The 19818-nt window shown below is 38.9% G+C and overlaps 1 protein-coding gene across 1 annotated transcript in view; it reads right to left on the bottom strand.

Annotated features, from left to right (window-relative positions):
• LOC116508938 (vitellogenin-1-like) overlaps positions 1–12232 on the bottom strand; it is a 54584-nt gene extending 42352 nt beyond the window's left edge. Inside the window, exons 1-5 of the mRNA XM_032217785.1 lie at positions 12193–12232; positions 11926–11946; positions 11649–11800; positions 5639–5890; positions 2668–2829 (exon numbers count right to left, since the gene is read on the bottom strand). Of these exons, the coding sequence (XP_032073676.1) occupies positions 2668–2829; positions 5639–5890; positions 11649–11800; positions 11926–11946; positions 12193–12232 (627 nt within the window). The remainder of the gene's footprint in view (positions 1–2667; positions 2830–5638; positions 5891–11648; positions 11801–11925; positions 11947–12192) is intronic.
• Between the last annotated feature and the right edge of the window lie 7586 nt (positions 12233–19818).

The following is a 19818-nucleotide window of genomic DNA, read 5'->3' as shown; positions in this document are numbered from 1 at the left end:
GCTATTCATACAATAAAATATAGTAAGTTTGTTTGGATACAGTTAACAATAAGAGTTGGCAGCAGGCAAACTACATTTCCTCCAGAACCAGGGAACCTCTCTCTTTTATATGAAAAACAAATTTAATTCTTATATTGTCACTTCCTTGAACATGAATAGGAAAATGGCTTTTATCTGATCTCTTTTTGTGTTATATGCTGTGATGATCAATAGAAACAATGGTGAACAAGATGAATATGGAAAATTAATATGTAGGAATGAATAGAACATTTTTTTAAAAGAAATATATTTAGAATATCTAAAGGGAAAAAAAGTATGTGAAAAAGAGTCTGCTTGATTAAAATGTGCAGGTATCTTGAACATGAAAATTAGTTTACTATTTTTGCATTAAAATTGTTCAAGTTTCTACATGTTTACATAATGACTGATGATGTGCCATCAAGTGAGTGCCATCTTCTCTGGGTACCCACAAGAATAGACTTTCTCCAGATGATCTATCCTAAACTGCCATTCAGGTCTTCCAATGGGATAAATAGTACAGGTGGTTTATGATTTATGACCATTCATTTAATGACTGTCCAAATTTGAAATGGCATTGTCTTCTGTAGCAACAGTCAGTTAAATCTGAGACAATTTTCCTGTGTTTTTAAAAATAGTTTTATATGGTAGCATGATTGCACTGTGTCAATTTACCTTAAATGAACTTATAATTTAGCAAAGTTTGAACTGTACATGGAATGTATGGGAATTCATTCCCTTTAAATTGTATCTCCAGCTTCCACTGATAAGAAGCAATCAATTTATTTAATGTAACATTGAACATTGTAATATACCTTCCAAGTACAAAGTAGAAATCAAAGGAGAATTTCTAGAACTATATTTTGAGTTTAGTGAATTGTATAATCATGCCTCTGCAATTTAATACACACAATATAGTTATCTTGACATAGGCTTCCAACTTAAAGAATATGTTTCCCATGAAAATAACTGCACGAATAACTTTTTAAAGATGCCAGTAATGTTCTTCCTGTTCAATTAGAGAAAAGAGAATAATTATGTTTCTTGCGGCCTGGAAACCCCTTATGAACTTTTTGCATAAAAGAGAAAAAACAACAATTTATGATCTAAAGTTTTGTTTTAATCTATTAAGTAAAATAGACTATAGAAAGAAGAATCATGGTGTAACTTTAAAGAAAGAGGTAAGTTGTATTTATAACTACTGTAAAGAAAATTGGATGCTATTTCTTTATATATGTTTTTCTTTCTTTTCTATTTTCTACTTTTTTCTTTTCCTAAATTTTCTTAAATTTTTTTGCTATTTCTTCCTTGTTATTTTCTCCTTCTTACTATTTTAGTTTATATTACTACTTACTCTTGTTTTTAAATCTTTCATTAAATTTATATTAAAGAAAGGATGTCAGTAATGTTTAGTTCACATAATTGATTTGTCTCTCTTTTGCAATTTGTGATTGCATATTAAAATGGGTCAAACCACGTGATGAATTGTAGCAACCAAAGACTAGTAACACGGCAGTTATAGAATTGTGTGCAAATAAATAGCAATAAATCTGCTTGCATACATAAAATGGCTTATATGTTTTATATCTAAGTATGTATAAACAAATTTACTAGGACAGTTATCTATGTTAGCAATAAGAGAAATAGAATTAGAAATGAATTATGTAATACCAAAAACTGAGTTTGCAAACAAGCCAGGGAAACGGTTGGCATTTGAATTATGAAAAGAAAAAGATACTCATACAAGAGGGAACAACTGTATTAATGGATAGTCTGGCCATAAAAAAAATCATCAATATTATTCTAACATATAAAGTAAGTGATACCTCTCTGGGGAAAATAGATGAATACCTAGAATTTGGGCACGAGGAATACAAAATAACATCAATGGAAGAAGGGGTAGCAGAGGGACATAGCTGCCAGTGGCTTTCTTATTTACAGTTATTAAAAAGATTTAAAGTAGACAAGTAGTTTATGGTTTTGAACATTGTAAGATTGAGTCTGAAATGAAATTATGTACAAATGATGACTATGTAAATGCTAAACTGTATCAATATTATTGTAATATAAATCAGAAGAAGAAGAAGAACAAGTGAAAGAATGTATGATAAAATGGGCTAAACATTTTGGTTACAATATACTTATGGATGGGCAAATATATGGTGGAAAAGACTGAAATTGACATTATGTTATAACCTTAAAGAGTATTTTTATAAAATGATTTATTGTTGGTATCTGTTATCAGAAAAAATGTTTAAAATATCCAAAGGCATTTCAAATTCTTGTTTGAAAGGTGAAAAACAAGAAGGAATATTTTATTATGCTTGGTGGACACGTAAAAAAGCTAGAAAATTCTAGACTCAAGTACTTACACTGATTTGCACATTTTTAAAGATTAATGTACAAGAAGTCTTCTTTCAGGACAGTTCAGCAAACAGTTGGGAAAAATCATGAAACTTTTTTTGTGCATGATAACTATTGTGGAATTATTGGGATATAATAAAATTATAATAATATATAATGTATATCGATATCTATGTTTAATAACAATCATTTATTAAGATTGTTTGCCTTCTTCTCTGTATCTCTATAGCTTTAACATCTATCTCTCTACAAACACAGACACACACATCCATTAACGGTACTGACCTGTCTGCAGTATTCACATGGAATAACATAGGCAGCACCAACAACCTTTCTAGCCAGGTTATCACAATTCATTAAATCTTTGGATTTGGTCATCAAGAATTCATCTGGTTTTTCAGTGTTTTGAAGGAGGTAGATGGTGTCACACCTACCTTCAATGCCATTCTGCAAAATAAATAAATGTAAATGAATGAATGAATAAATAAAATATCAATGCAATACATACAAAGAAAAGATACCTATGAAAAGTATCTATTCACTTGTGGAATTGCAGTTTCCTTTCTAATTCCTAATGCCTTTGATCAAGTTGTCATTGTCGTCATCTTCCTCCTCCTCTATCATGCCAAACCTCTACAGTCCTTAGTAAAGACCTGGCATTTCCTTTGCAAAGTTCTTTATTCATTTTCAATTAGGCTTATTTTATATAAAGCATAATTTTGGAATGTTTTTAATAATAAAAACTGTGGCCAAATAATCTGATCAATGAGAATTACACCTCAAAAGCAAGATCTTTCAGAGCTGGAACTGGCACATTATCCCTAAAAACCCTATTATACCTAATCTACAATTCACACATTCCTGTGTTAGAAGCCTTGGAGTTGTAGATGAGCAGATGGGCCATGAAAGCAGCAATAATTAGCTCACTTGCTGAAGAAATGTGATCTTTCTTTCCTATATTAGCAGAGTTCACTCAGATCTCTAACATTGTATCATATTTTTTTTTGGTATTCATCAAAAGTGAAACCTCAGTAAGTACCTAGAATTTCTATTAACTTTAAATTTGTTCCCCATCCCCCTCAAGGCAATTTCAACCTAGACATTTCCATGTGCTTTATACTCGCCATTAGCTTAATGAACAGCTATTCACCGTTCCACATTGTAGCAATACCTTCACATAATTAGTCCAATATGAAATGAAAGAGGAAGAATTTGTGTTGGAAGGCTGTTATTCAAAAAGACCTTCCATGACCCTTTTTCCCTTTCCCCCACCCTTCCAAAAAACAAAAGGCCTATGGATGAATTCTTATAAGCAGGAATGCCACAACACAATATGAAATTTTATGTGGAGAAAAGCAAGATTTTACACCTAGGTAGGAAAAACCAAAAGTACAAGTACAGATTAGGTGAAACCTGGCTCAAAAACGGTAACTGTGAAAGGGATCGGACTAATCCTAGTGGATGATCATTTAACTATGAGCCAGCAGTGTGCAGCAGCAACCCAAAAAAGCTAATACAATCCTTGATCGCATAAACAGAGGCACAGAATCAAAATCATATGAAGTATTAGTACAGCTTTATAAAACTTTAGTAAGATCACACCTGGAATGCAGCATTCAGTTTTAGTCACCACATTACAAAAAGTGTTGAGACTTTGGGAAAAAAAGGCAGAGAAGATAAATGAAGACAATTAAGAGCCTGGAGACTAAAACATACGAAGAACGGTTGCAGGAACTGGGTATGGCTAGTCTAGAAAAAAGGAGGACTAGTATTCCAGTATTTGAGGGGCTGCCACGAAGAAAAGAGGGTCAATTTATTTTCCAAAGCACCAGAAGGCTAGACAATGGATGGAAACTGATAAAGGAGAGAAGCAATCTTGAATTAAGGAGAAACTTCCTAATAGTGAGAACAATTAACCAGCAAAATGGCTTGCCTTCAGAAATTGTGGGTGCTTCATCACTGAAGGTCTTTAAGAAGAGACTGGCCAGCCACTTGTCTGAACTGGTATAGGGTCTCCTGTCTGGTCAGGGGATTGGACTAGAAGACCTCCAAGGTCCCTTCCAGCTCTATTCTGATTCTGATTCTTAGTAATCAGTATAATAGACTTTTTTTGAGCACTATTTTATTTGTTTATGAGGTACTGTACATGGAATGGTATGCTAGATAATTTAGAAATTGTGGAATATAGCCTCCAATAAAAACAATGATTCTGATTTCAACTGATTTAGATTAATTTAACCAGATGAAGATATGAGCTAAAAAAATAGCATGGGTGGTAAGTTAAAAAAAATCATACAATTCAGAGATCAAATGTAGTCAGTATTCCCAAAGTACAATATTCCTGTATTCAGATAGTTGTTCTCTAAATTAAATTAATTATATTCTGAATTTTCTACAAAAACAATTTTAACTATTTTACCAATATTAGTATACAGTTTATGTAATTAATTTACATATATACTGGTAAGTAAAATTATTATGAGCCAAATTAAAATTTTGCTGATTTATTTTGTAGAAGTTGAAGAAGAATTGTCTTCTCTTTTAGCTCTACCAGCAAGTTATTCCAAATGTATGCATATATGTATGTATATATACAGTATGCCTGGAGAGAGAGAAGGGGAGAGGGAGAGGGAGGGAAGGGGGGGGGGAGAGAGAGTGGGACCACAGTCCAATACAGAAGCAGTCATTCAAGGTCCCAACCTTGTGTGCAAATTCCATTGAACTTAATAACTATTTCTATCTATGCTTTAGATATGCATAAGGTTGCTCAGTTAACATTTTAGTGGGACTTGAATACATATATTGTGATCTGGGATATGCTTTAAATATTGCTTTTTAAAACATTTCAGGATGTGGAACTGGTACATTTCTGGAAACTTCAATCAAGAAGCAAAGCTGTAGAGATACAAAATGGGCTCAATCAACTTTTTGCAGCACCCTGGAGCAGAAAAAACTTGCTCTGTCTCTCTCTATGATTTGAAAGTGCAATTTGGAAATTCTCATTGATGCTAATATAAATAACTACACAGTAACTGCTGTGGATCTTCAGTTTGGGATAACCACTCCAAACAAAATGAACCTAAAGTTGGTCGCAGATAACATCATACTACTGAGACATCATGTTCATCTTCAAAATTCTTGCCTGGCACAACAATGTTGCTTACAACCTCAACAGAACTGTAGCTGTGTTATTGGACAAAAGGAAAGCAGAAGGTCATAATGCCATACCACACTTACAACTGGAATGATGATTTACCTCTTTTATAATATATGTTTTCTGGTCCTTGATGGTATTTTCATATAAATTCAAAATTCCTTTGCAGAAGTTTAAAGCAAATTCTGAGACATGATCTGGAACCATTATGTCATCGACATGCCCATTTCTGTGTTGAAATGTAACAATTAGATTCTTCAAGTGTTTCTGAAACACTGTAGTTAACGTGGGTGATGAAGCAAACTTGATCCAGGGGTGTAGGCCATTGTAATCCAGTCCTTCAAAACAATCAACCTGTCATACAAAGAGATTTAAAAAAAATAATTTTATTCTTCCTAAATATCCCATCCAATTTTTTTAAAAAAAAACACCTTTAAAGAAAAGAAGCCATAAATTCTCTCTATGTGGATATTAAAAATAAAGTAATGTAACACTACTTTAGCATTAAATTCTTAGTAGTTAAAGTAATCTAAAATGGTGCAGAAGTTGTGTAAGTCAGGAGTCCATTGTTCCAAGATAGATATAAATCTTATGTCAATCTCCAAGGTTCTCAGAAGACTGAGCTGCTCCCTTACAAAGGCAAGGAAAAAGAATTTGGAGTTTAAATCCTGGAGCATAGTTGACCTATAGGAAAGCAGGAGACAAGGCTCCTGTGTAGACGGGGCTAAATTCTTGCCTGAAATAGATAAAATAGATTGTTGTAGCCGAATCATATGTGAATGCCTTATTTTGAGCAAGCCAATTTCTGAATAAAGGATTCAGACTTCTGAAAAGTCAGAATTTACTGCTGAGTTTAGAGTAAATCTAAGAACAACTAAAGATGGGTAAAAAGTTATTTTTGTTGTTTAGTCATTAAGTCTTCTCTGACTCTTTGTGACCCCCATGGACCACAGCATTCTAGCCCTCCTCATCCGCCAGTGTCTCTCTGAGACTGCCCAAACTCATGCCCACTGCATTGTTGACACTATCTAATCATCTCATCCTCTGCTGTCCCCTTCCCTTTTTGCCTTCAATCTTTCCAAACATTAGGATCCAATGTATGTTCTATCTTATGTCATAAATACAATTAATGCTTCCTTAGAGGTACCCTCTTTAACAGCCTCACCTTCTCGACCGCCCTACTCCCGGCGCTGCAAATCTGGATGGGCGGTACACCTGGGGGTTGGAACTTTCCCCCTAGTGGCCACCATTTTCAACCCCGATTTGTTTCACCTTCCCCTCTTCTGGTCTACCTCTCGAATAACATCATTATTGTAGTGATCATAAAGACTTTCTTGCGTGCTGGCAGCTCTGTAGCCTGTTGTGTCGCATGCATACGACGAAAGGAAATGACGAGAAGCGGGGAGGATGCGGCCGTGACTTTAACCACCCTCTTTAACTGGCGTCTACATTTCCCCCCCGAAACCGCTTTGGCCATTCTCAGACTCTGGGCCTCCTGCCCCCCCTTTTGCACTTTATACTTTTCCAGACCCATGAGGGAGGAGAGAGACTGGGAATTCCCCCTCCTATACCAACACCAGTTCCGAACTGCATGAATCTGCTTGAGTGGAATGTGAGAACTGCACAATTTTTACTGGGGTGGAGTATGTATAGTGTGAATGACGATGAAGGAACCCACTTTTAATTTAAATTAATTAATTTTATACTACCATGTTATTGTAACTTTGTATGTTTTAAATGATTACAGTGGGGTTTGAATGAGAGAATGGTTGTGTAGTACACATGAGAGGACCAGGAACACAGCCTGCCCCCCCTCCACTGAGTGCATAAGCAGAAGTGGCAGTGGGCCCAGGCCAACCTCTGGTCCTAGAATGATTGATAGATGTGGCCTGCTGAGAAAAATGGGGGCCATGGGAGGGGGGATTGGGTCAGAGCATTCTGGTCATGATTGGGAAGGGCAGGTATGACGGGAGCTACAGGGCTAGCCATTACCGGGGAAGGAGGGCTTGCTACATTACAGCGATCCCTTGTTCCGGCCCTGTAAGCTCAACTCCAGGACCTGGTGACAAGAGAAGCCAGGGCTCTGGCCTCAGGTTGCTGCTGCTAAATGCCAGGTCTGTGATCCATAAAGCTCCCCTCGTCCAGGAGTTAATACTTGACGAGGGGGCGGACCTGGCATGTATTACTGAAACCTGGCTGGGACATGAGGGAGGAGTCCCCCTCTCGGAAATGTGCCCAGAAGGGTTTCAGGTGCTCCATCAACCTTGACACCAGACAAGGGCTGGGGGAGTGGCAGTTATTATCCGAGGATCATTAGTTCCTCACAGGATCCCTGCTCCAGAGACTGTGGGGTGTGAGTCTCTGCTCTTGAAGTTGGACCTGGGGGTTCAAGTGGGCTTGTTTTTGACGTACCTACCTCCCAGCTGCATCTTAACAGCCCTGCCTGCGCTCCTCGAGTCAGTAGCCGGGTTGGCAGTTCAGTTCCCCAGACTAATAGTACTGGGGGACTTCAACTTCCGTCACCGGGCGAACGCTCTGATGGAGCGCAGGAGTTCATGACTTCCATGACAACCATGGACTTGACCCAGGACACTTGACCTTGTGTTTCTCTCGGGGCAGTGGAGACGTGATCTTGAACTAAGGGGGATAGAGACCTTGCCCTTGTCATGGTCAGATCACTTCCTGCTGAGGCTTGACTTTCAGAAGCTACTCCCCCTCCGCAGGGAGATGGAGCCAATTAAATGGTTCTGCCCCAGGTGCCTGATGGACCCACTGAGATTTCAGACGGAGCTTGGGGAGATACCTGATTCTCTTGCCCACACTCCGACAGACGCCTTGGTCACCAGCTGGAATGCAATGGCGACTGGGGCTCTGGATCGGATTGCGCCTTTGTGGCCTCTCCGCGGCAGTGGATCCAGAGGGCACCTTGGTTCACCAAGGAACTCTGGGAGATGAAGCGCCAAAAGAGACGCCTAAAGCGATGTTGGAGGGCTAGCAACTCCGAATACAACCGAACACTACTAAGAGCCTTTATTAAGATTTATTTAGTGGTGATACGGGTGGCAAAATGTGCACATTTTCCCGCTCTTATTGCGTCTGCAGAATCTCACCCAGCTGCCCTGTTTAGGATAACCTGCTCCCTCCTAAAAGGGGAGGATGCGGGGGAACCCTTACAGGGATGGGCTGAGGAGTTTGTTCAGTTTCTGTCAGACAAAATCACTCAGATTCGGACAGACCTAGACTCCAGTTGGACAGTACCAATAGATGTTCCAAGGGAAGGTCTTGCTCAGATTTCCTGGAACGAGTTCCAGCTTGTCACCCTGAGGAAGTGGACAAGGCCATGGGAGCGATGAGTGCCTCCACCTTTTTGCTGGATCCGTGCCCCTCCTGGCTGGTCTCGACCAGCAGGGAGGTAACACAAGGCTGGCTCCAGAGGATTACTAACTCGTCTTTGCAGGAGGGATCTTTCCCGCAATCCTTGAAGGAAGCGGTAGTAAGACCCCTCCTTAAGAAGCCTTCTCTGGACCCAGCTATTCTCAACAACTATCATCTGATCTCCAACCTCCCTTTTTTAGGGAAGGTTATTGAGAAGGTGGTCGTGCTACAACTCTGACGGACCTTGGATGAAGCAGATTATCTGGATCCCTTTCAGTCTGGATTCAGGCCTGGATACTCCACCGAAACCGCTTTGGTCGCACTGATCGATGATCTCTGGTGGGCCAGGGATGGAGGACACTCCTCTATCCTTGTGCTCCTTAACCTCTCAGCGGCCTTCGATACCATCGACCATGGTATCCTTCTGCGACGGCTGGAAGAGGTGGGAGTGGGAGGCACCATTTTATGGTGGTTCTCCTCTTACCTCTCTGACAGGTCACAGTCGGTGTTGGTTGGGGGACAAAGGTCGACCCCTAGGCCCCTTAAATATGGGGTGCCACAGGGCTCAGTCTTGTCCCCCCTCCTATTTAACATCTACATGAAGCCACTGGGTGAGATCATTCGTCGGCACAGGATCAAATATTATCAATATGCGGATGATACCCAGTTGTATCTCTCCGCCCCGTGCCAACTCAGTGTAGCGGTGGAAGTGATGTGCCAGTGCCTGGAAGCTATCAGGGTCTGGATGGGGTGAACAAACTCGCACTCAATCCTGACAAGACCGAGTGGCTATGGATGTTGCCTCCCAAGGACAGTTCGGTTAGTCCATCCATATGCCTGGGGGGTGAAAATCTGTTCCCCTCAGAGAGGGTCCACAACTTGGGAGTCCTCCTGGACCCACAGCTGATGCTAGAACATCACCTGTCGGCTGTGACCAGGGGGACCTTCGCCCAGGTTCGCCTGGTGCACCAGTTGCGGCCCTATCTGGATCAGGAGGCACTTCACACGGTCACTCACACCCTTTTCACCTCAAGGCTTGACTACTGTAACACGCTCTACATGGGGCTGCCCCTGAAAAGTGTTCGGAGACTACAACCAGAATGCAGCCGCGCGAGCAATACCTATCCTCCGCGAGCTGCACTGGCTTCCTATTGGTGTCTGAGCGCAATTCAAGGTGCTGGTCATCACCTACATGGCCTAGGACCCGGATATCTGCGAGACCGTCTTCTGCCACATACCTCCCAATGACTGATAAGATCGCACAGGGTAGGCCTTCTCCGGGTGCCGTCAGCCAGACAATGTCGGCTGGCAACCACCCAGGGGAGGGCCTTCTCTGTAGCCGCTCCGACCCTCTGGAATAAACTGCCCCCAGAGATCCGGACCCTACCCACTCTCATGGCCTTCTGAAAGGCTATTAAGACCTGGCTATTCCGGCAGGCCCCGGGCTGTTGACCTCATGACTGAGGTCTAGCCCCGATTAGACTGGGTGCATGTTGTGGCTTTTTTTTAAATCTATGTTTGTGTGTTTTTAACTTTTCTATTTTTTAAATGTATTGTTGTAAGCCGCCCAGAGTCCTTCGGGATTGGGCGGCCTATAAATTTATTAAATCTAATCTAATCTAATCTATTTCACAGATAGGCAAGTTTGTGAATCAGAGGGCTGGAAAGGGTCCCTCTCCCCTGAAGAAAATTTGTGTAATTTTTAACCAACTAAACTAAATGTGGTCCTTCAGCTCTCCAAAATTGCAGTGTGTGTCTGTGTGTGTGTGTGTGTGTGTGTGTGTGTGTGTGTGTGTGTGTGTGTGTATTTTATATGCTATGGAGCTACCCAGGACTCTCAAATGTATTTGGATTGTAATTCCCAGGAATATTCAACTAACAATATGACTAGGAATGGAAAAAAAATCTTCAATCTTTACATAAATAAAAGTCTACTACATGAGGAAGTTGGCCTTAGTACTAGGAAAAAAACATCTCCCCATCCTTCTTGAAAGTAACCAAATAATAACAAAAGAAAATGCAAACTCTTTATATAACTACTGATCTGTAAATGAGAGTATCATTTTATATGGGAGAGCAGCAAAGAATTTTGTAAAATCAGATCTTTTAATATGGCAGACAGTATAATACTGGCAAAAAAGTGTCAGTTTGGTCTGGTAGTTAAAATTTCAGATTAGGAGACTGGGACTTCTAGTCCCACCATATGCCTATGCCTATGAAGCCCGTGGCTCACCTTGATCCAGTCACTTTCTGTCTGCCCTAAGAAGCAGGTAAAGGCAAACCAATCTGAAATATTGCCAAGAAAAGTGGGGAGACTTATCTAGATATTTTACCAACAGTAACTCAGAAGAATAATAAAAGAAAGGTTGTTAGGTAAGGCCTTAATAGTAAAATTCATCCTCCAAATAATGAAATAGTCACATGAATTTAAATATTTTTGCTTGCACAAAATGAAAATCATTTAATGAAGTAACTTAGCACTAACATTTGGGGTAGGGGGAAAATAGAATTAATCTAGCAAAAATAACTATGGATCTGAAATTATACTTTGCCTCTGTTTAGTTTGATCTAGCTATAATTATCTGATAGAGTGTGATAAGGTATTTGCTGTATATTATGAAATAAAGCAGAACTTGTATTCTAAATTGGAAAAATGGATGCCTTTTCCCTCCTCTTCCCAAACATGTAAACACACAAACAGCACAAACTCACTTTCAAAGTGGATTTATTTCCTTACCTTTAGAAACTTCCGGTCTTGTTCAATATTTCCAATTTCTACTTTACACTTAGCTTTTAGTCCAGCACTTGAAAAGCCATCTTCGGATATTTTGTTCTGAACTTCAACTTCATAATCATACAATAAAACTTTATCCGAACCTAAGACAGTTTCTGTGAAAATTCAAATGCATGTTAAGGTAATGTGTGGAAAATATACTGCTACATAACTATAGACTCATAAACTGGCTTTTAAAATTCTATATAATTAAATAATGCTATGCAGGGAAGATACTTACGATCAGTTTTTTGTTGGCAACCTGGAAAATAAAAATAGAAGTCAAAAATTTCTGAGAGAAATCCCCCTCCCTCATTGTTTAAAATACAGAGGTATAAGAAACATAAAAGGGTTGGAGAGATTTTGGGTTAATGTTGCTGTAATCATACAGAACTTTTAATGCTTCCATTAATGTGCAAAAATATTTCCCTTATTTGTTCTGATGAAAATGGACTAGTTTCTTTAAGGTTCAATTTTTGAAAGATCATAAATTAAAATGCTTACTTACCCACAAGGGTCAATGCCAGTGCTAAAATTACAGCTTTCATTATGGGAGGGGAGAAGGGGAATGTCAACCAGAAAGTGCCAGTACCTGTTTTATAGAGAATCATATTTAGTCACATGTCCATCTTGGAAAAGTTTTTTGGATGAGTAAGCACATGTTTAGTTTAATATTGATTGGCCAAACAAGAAATATTTCTTGATAAGAGATAAGAGATACTGATGTCACACAATCATGCAATGGCTTTAGCCAAATCAATATTTAAATATTCAGTAATTCTAGAAGCTAAATGCTAATGCAAACCTCTAAGGCATGGGTGTCAAATTCAAACGCGTCATGTGACGTATTGTGATGTATCGCGACAGGTTTTGCCTTTGCAGAGCCGGGGTGGACATAGCGTGCGCATGATGCATATTTCCCGCAGGTCGCCAGTTTGGCAGGCCTGCTAAATGACTGAGATGTAATAGACATTGGATTAAAATGCTCCTAAAATGGGTATTTTACAGTAAAATACACAGAGCAATGCTATAATGCAAATAAAAAAGGATGAAAGAAATCCCAGTAGCTTTCCAAAACTCTTATTCTGAACCCCTTATTAGAAGACCCAACAAAAAACTGTTGGAGTTGTATCACCAAGCTTCAAGAAAAAAGAAAGAAAGTTATTTGGGGGTTCTTGATGGTCTTTGAGCTTGACTTCTTCCAAGCACTGTTTCTTGCTTATATGGATGTTATGTGATAGATGTGTGATATGTGTAAGAAGAAGATTTACATTTACAGTGTCTTCAACAATAGACTGACACATTTTTAGTAGGGAACCTACATATTTTAGACCAAGCCAACCCCAAATTTGCAATAAAATTCCTTACAGGCTTGGCATTCTGACCAGTCAATCATAACAAACACATAGAGGTAAACTCGATCTACAAACTATTTCTTTCTTTCTTTTTTTAAAGAGCAACTAAAGGCAAGAAAAAGTCCTAAGCATATTTTTTTAAAAAAATTGTCATATAGGTTTTTATAGGCCAGTGTTTTCTGAGCTTGGTTGTTTGCTTGCAGAAGTTTCATTACCCAGTGAGCTAATCTCATGAGTGACCTGATTAGGTCACTGATCAGGACATTCATGCTGATGCATCAGGGCAACAGTGTCAGGGCACTGATGATCTTAGCACATTAAGTATTGAAATGTCTGCAAGCAAACAGCCAAGTTAAGAGAGCACCAAAGACTCGACAATTCAACTCTGAGCTACAGATATTCTCAATAATCCATTCAAGACTGGTAGGACAAGCTGACATAGGTGAATACCCAGCAAAGTTATCTTTCCGATAAACCGATGATGGTACCCTCCTGGCAATGAAATGTCTGCAGGAAGAAAAGCATGCTCACAGAGTTGACACTGACTTGATGGCATATAATTAATCATTTGTAAAGCATTCCAAGTCTTCAAAAGTAGGGTAGCATGTAAACACTTTTATCTATTGATATTTTGATTTAGAATGCAATGCATTAAGCTGAGAAAAGGCTGAAAAAGAGACAAGAGTGTGAATAATGAAAAAGAGCTGTCAGTTCTCTCTCTTATTGAGCCATTAACTAATATCATAATGATATCATATCTTAAATGTATCAGAAAGGTTCCACATTAACATGATCTGCTGAGTGTTGCTAAAAGTCAGCCCAACTCAACCCTTCTGAAGGAGATAATCCTGATAGCTTTGAATGAATTTGCACAAACACTATTCTGCGTGGTATTGCAATCCAGAAAGGGCAGAGGAAGAGGAAAATTACCGCCTGAAAATGTTTAGCGGACTTTAGTGTAATTGAAGTAGATACTTTGAATTTGTAGGATCTTTGTGGTATAAATGAAACATGGAAACAGCCTAATTAGCTGTAGGAAAATGATTGTATTTGTATTGTCTCTCTCTCTGTCTCTCTAACTCATTCTTTCTGGGTAATAGGAGCAGCTGATCTATTGTCGAAGTGTTGCTGGTAAACTAAGTCTTGCTCTATATTCATGTTGTTAAATTATTGTTCAATGAGACCAATTTCATACTGAGATATATCGCCTAACTACAAAGTATGGTTTGGGGAAACAGTTCCAACAAATAACAATATCTTCACATAGTACATATAACAATCCTGTTCTTAAGAAGAGTTAAGATTGTTTTTTTTTTTTAAAGTACATTATCACTATATCTTTGAAAAGTTTAATACCAATACTTTAGTGGCAGAAAAATACTTTTAGAATTGTAAGGACAAATTCTGGGTAATAGTTAGATTTTTAATATAAATTGTATTCATACAGTCTGTATCTTTTCCAACACTAGACACTTGAGAATAAGAAATCTGATCTGTTGGATTTAAATAGTGAATGGAAGCTGGGTGTGTAACTTATATTCAAGAAAATGAATTCATTTATAGAAACTAATGAATATATACATGATTCAAGCTAAAGTGCTGTTTTTTTCCCTATCATAATATGGTTATTTGTATGCTATGTTTTTATGACAAATCATACTAAGGATAATTTATAAAAACATTGGGCGGGTTTCATATTTAAGGTTGATTCACTAATAATTACAAGATGACAAAAATTTAAATAATGAGGATGGTACACATTTTAAATAATCCATGATACAGAACATGATCTATAAAAATAATAATAATGCAGCATACTTTAAACAGTAAAACTAAAAAAAAACCTACTGGAAGGTGTGAAACAGTAATATTGCTAACTTAATTAAAGATACTATATATACAGTTTTGCTTTGATGTCAACCCTATAAATTAAATTAGGTTAAGAAATCGATACCACTAGGTCAGAACTATTCATATTGTAACAGTTATAATAACATAATCTTGCAACTCTGAATGTACTTCCTCCCTCTGTCACAATTTTAATGTGAATTAGGAGGAGTCTTAGGCATTATTCAAACAAGTTTCTTCAAGAAGACTCAAACTAGACTTGATTAATCATTGATTTAGTGGAACTTCTTCCTCCTATTCTTGAAAGGTACATTTGATAAAACAAATGTGTAGACAAAGTTTATGCATTTTAATTGACATATATTGTAGTGATTTTGGAAAAAATATATTTTCCCAATATAGGATTCCAATATTTTAAGATTTAAACCACTTTGTAAATCCATCTGAATAATAATAATTCTCAATCATCTGTCTGCCTATCATCCATCCATCCATCCATCCATCCATCCATCCATCCATCCATCCAACCATCCATCCATCCATCTACCTACCTACACCTACCAACCTACCAGCCTATCTATCTATCAATCACCTGTCTGTCTATCATCTATGTATCTACATAAAGCTTTCTATTTAGGAAGTAAACATATTGTAATCTATGATGGAATCTGTCTATTCAGTTACATTCCTGCATTTGCATATAGTTCTGTGTAGTCCAGGGGTGTCAAACTGGATTTCTTTGAGGGCTAGATTAGCATTGTAATTGTTTTCTGTGATATGGCCAGGGGAGAAAGACAGGATGGACAGCAAACAGTATGGATACCTCCTGCAGCATCCTGCTGGCCAAAACAGGGTGTGTGGGGCCATGCAGAATGCTGCAGGAGGCAGTCCAGGCTAAAAATGGGGTGCGGAGGGGGTGCACATTACTCCCCCATGCCCCGTTTTTGCTAGCAGAGGCACCATGGGCGAGTCTTTTGCTATTTTAGGACATCCCCACAGGCCATATCTAAGCACCCCATAGGCCACATCCAGCCCATGGGCCTAGAGTTTAACACCCCTTGTGTAGTCTTACTTGGAACCATACATGTTCAAAAATCTATAACATCAGTTGAAATTAATGGACACATTACTTTTCACTAAATATAATCCTAGATGTAATTATTGTAACTAGAGAGGAATTCTTTTTGGCATGATTCCAGCAGCCACATGATATATCACACATTAAGATGCAAGAAGGCATATCCAAATAATTTAGAAACATTTGTTTCCAGTTAAATTCAATTTATTTTTCAGTTGCTTGGTGGGATTTGCAATGATTGGTTTCAGCTATTAAAAGAAACCAGGGTTTATTTAAACATGGTTTGTTTCATAAACTATGATTAGCTAGATTGACTTGTGTTATTGTAACAAACTATGGTTTGCAAAGGATGGAAGAACCATTTGTTTAATGAAAAGCTAAAAGAATTATGGTTTGAATACCCTGTAAGTAGAAAAGAACTGTAACCATAACTCTGTTACTTCACCTTTGAAAACTGAAAAGCTAATAAGATATCCCATCTGAAATAATCAGACACCCCTTTAACCAAGAAGATGCTTGTCAGATTCAATCTAACATGCAAAATTCCGATTATCTGCAAATAATTATTCCAGCAATGATTATTTCTGCTTCCACCCCCCCCTGCAATTTCTGTTTGAATGGAATTAGAGTATCTCCATATAATCAATTACCTGTTCCTTTTCTATTGAATTGTTACATCCTCCATTAAGAACTTTGAAAAGTCTATTCAAGAAAAAAAAAGCTTTAATCACACATTTACTGGAAGTTGCTTTTAGCTTGATGTTCTGGTCCCTACAGGCAGAATTACTGTCAGCCAGCAAATAACATTTGTGCTTACTAGCATTTTTGTTGCAGAGACTTTTAACTTTACACATTATCTGTTTTTATAATTGTTAATGTATGCCCAGTATGATTGTTTTGCCTAAAGGAACCATATGATAAATAAACTTAGAGCATTAAAGTGAATAACGGTTAAGAACCAAACACTTATATGCATGTTTTTCAACCCCCCCCCCAAGGAAATGCTAATACATACTATCAAATAATAAATGGATTATATATGATTTGGAGATGTTTATTAAATAATAATCAAAAGCTCTGTGATTCAAACTTTCCGTCTCTTTCGGAACCACTGTTACTTTTGTTTGTTTTGTAACAAGTGTTGAAAGTGGCACAAGTAAATCAAAGGTGATATGATTCCCTTTAAAAAATGTTTATTTTTCACTGTAACTTCTATTGCACTGGGATGCATTCCCTTCCCCCAAAAGACCTTTAAAAAGTTTTCTTTCAATTATTAACAAATGGGTGCAACTCAAACATGACTTGGGTCAGAGTCTGTTCGGCATCAAATCTAAGATCAGGCCTTTCCTAACCAAATTTTGAGTCCTTCTGTCATCTCATCTCTTTTTCCTTCTTTTCATTCCAATGAGTTTAGAAAGCCTATTTTAAGTACACACCAACTCAAAGGTGGCAAATATTCTTCCTTTCTGCTGAAGTCAGGAATCGTACATTAGGTGTAGCTCAGGGGTGAAATGCTGCCGGTTTGGGCCGGTTCACCTAAACCGGTAGTAAAAAAATGCTACTGGTTTGGGCAAATCAGTAGTCAGCTCTGCAACTATCAGCTGTGCCACACAATTTATATTCGCTGGAAAGCAGAAAATCCTGCTGTCTAGTGAATCTAAATCACGCGGCACAGAAGTTCCCCCCTTGCTGTTCTACTTACCTTTGCAGACTCAGAAAAGGCTTCTCAGTGCCCGTGGGGTGTGCAAGCATGCAAAGCACATGCAAAGCAAACCGGTAGCAGTCTTTCACCCCTGGTGCAGCTTACTCTGTCAAGGAAGGCAGTTTCCATTGGAGTCTTCTCCTTGCGGAAGAGAAACTTCTGCTAAACAGCTAAAATCTCCTTTGTTTCTTCCACCTTACATGCTTCTGGTAAGTTTGCTAACACCTTCTTGGAGCAGAAGAAAAGAAGGACAATAAAAAGGACCAAAAATTGAAGGTTGTAAATTCTGTTCATGTATTGTTGTGAGAATGGCCTATAACCGTGATGGCGAGCCTATCGCATGCGTGCCACAGGTGGCACGCGAAGCCCTTTATCAGGGCATGCGAGGCTTGCCCTGTCAACTGGCCAGCGTTCATGCACATAGTGGCCAGCTGACTTCAGCCTTCTTTTGAGGCCATTTTTCGCCCTCCAGAGGCTTCAGGGAAGCCTCTTGGAGGCCCCAAAGGCTCCAGGTGGGGGGGGGGGAGTAAAACTGACCCTACGAGCAAACCGGAAGTCCATTCCCAAACTTTTGGTTTCTCTGTAGGACCAATTTTTCATGCTCCGGAGGCTTCAGGGAAGCTCCTGAGGTCTCCAGAGGGCACTGTGTGTGTGTGTGTGTGTGTGTGTGTGTGGAGAGGCTGTTTTTGCCGTCCCCAGGCTCCTATAAAGCCTCTGGAGCTTGTGGAGGGTGAAAAAAGCATGCCAAAAATGGGGGAAGCGCTGGGGAGCATTATGGGTGTGGCGTACCTGTGCATGACCCCCCTGCACTCCCCACGCTTTTGGCACATGAGCCAAAAAAGGTTCGCTATCACTGGTCTATAAGATCTTCAACCAAATGTTCAAGGTCTTTGGGGTGTGATTTCAGAAATAACACACACAAGTGTGAAAGGATTAAAAACTTCTGATGATGGAAACCTTATTTTTTTCTTCAGGAATGTGCCAGGAATAATTGCATCTGTTCCCCAAGAAAAATTTAGACCAGTCCAGGTCAGTGGTGGGTTACAGATCCCGTTGCAACTGGTACAATCAGCACACGCATGCGTCCTTATCCCCTGCGATGCCTCCGCGAGCCTCCGCGATGCTTCAGCTGTTCGGCAGAGCATCACGCCAGCACTGTGCGCTCTGTGTGCATGCACGGAAGCACCAAAGAGTTCAAATGCAGGTAAGGAGCTCGGGCAGGCAGGTGGGTCCTCCAGAACACCATTACTAGAACGGTAACCAGTGCTCTGGGCAGGGACCAATACGCTCATACCAGGGCATACCACCTGCAACCCACCACTGGCCCAGGTCCTATAAACCAATATTAAACAAAATATTAAATTCCTCCCTTGATTTTAGTGAAATGGGGGCTGGGGCGCTCAAATGTCCACAGGGTTAATAAATTGCATAGATTTAGTCATGTATAAAGAGGGCACTGATATAGAAAGAATGGATTCTCCACTGTTTTAGTCATGGCACCTGTTGCTAAACCTAATCTGAATCTCTCTCCTTATTTTATGCTCTTTTGTAAAACCAGGATAACCGAGTACTGATCTGAATAGTTAAATCAATAAAATCTCCTTTAATTCAAGCTCATTTCTTGAGTTCAGGGACACACTGAAAGTAATTTTCATATCAACAGTGTTGAAGTGATTTTCTATTGCTTTCTTCTAAGATGTGGGGTGTTCTTTAGTGGTCTCCCACATAGTTTCCAGGCATAGACACAGCCAGGTACTACCTCCATGTTTTATTTTATCTTGCAAGACTTTTCTTATGAGAAGAAGGTCAAACACCAAAGTGATTTTACATCGACAGGCTAAATGTTTCTTTGAAATTTACTTACAGACAAGATAGATTGTAAATAAACTTTTGATCAGGTCACAGTGACTCAGCTGATAAGAGAACCAGGTTATAATATCAAGAGAGAAACAAATATATCTCTGCCAATGTAAATAATGAACATACTACTTGCAGGCGACAAATCAGAGAAGACGATCAATGTAGATTATAATAAAACACCCAGAACATCATGCATCTTTACATTGGTGTGATATGTGTCACCAGACTTACTGAAAAACAGTTAGAGGTTTACTACAGTGCAGTAATAGGTATAGGAGTCATAAGTTATAA

This window comes from Thamnophis elegans, chromosome 5, assembly GCF_009769535.1.
Source record: "Thamnophis elegans isolate rThaEle1 chromosome 5, rThaEle1.pri, whole genome shotgun sequence".
Classification (NCBI taxonomy): domain Eukaryota; kingdom Metazoa; phylum Chordata; class Lepidosauria; order Squamata; family Colubridae; genus Thamnophis; species Thamnophis elegans.
Note: the sequence above shows the minus strand (reverse complement) of the source record. Positions and strands in the feature narration are given on the sequence as shown.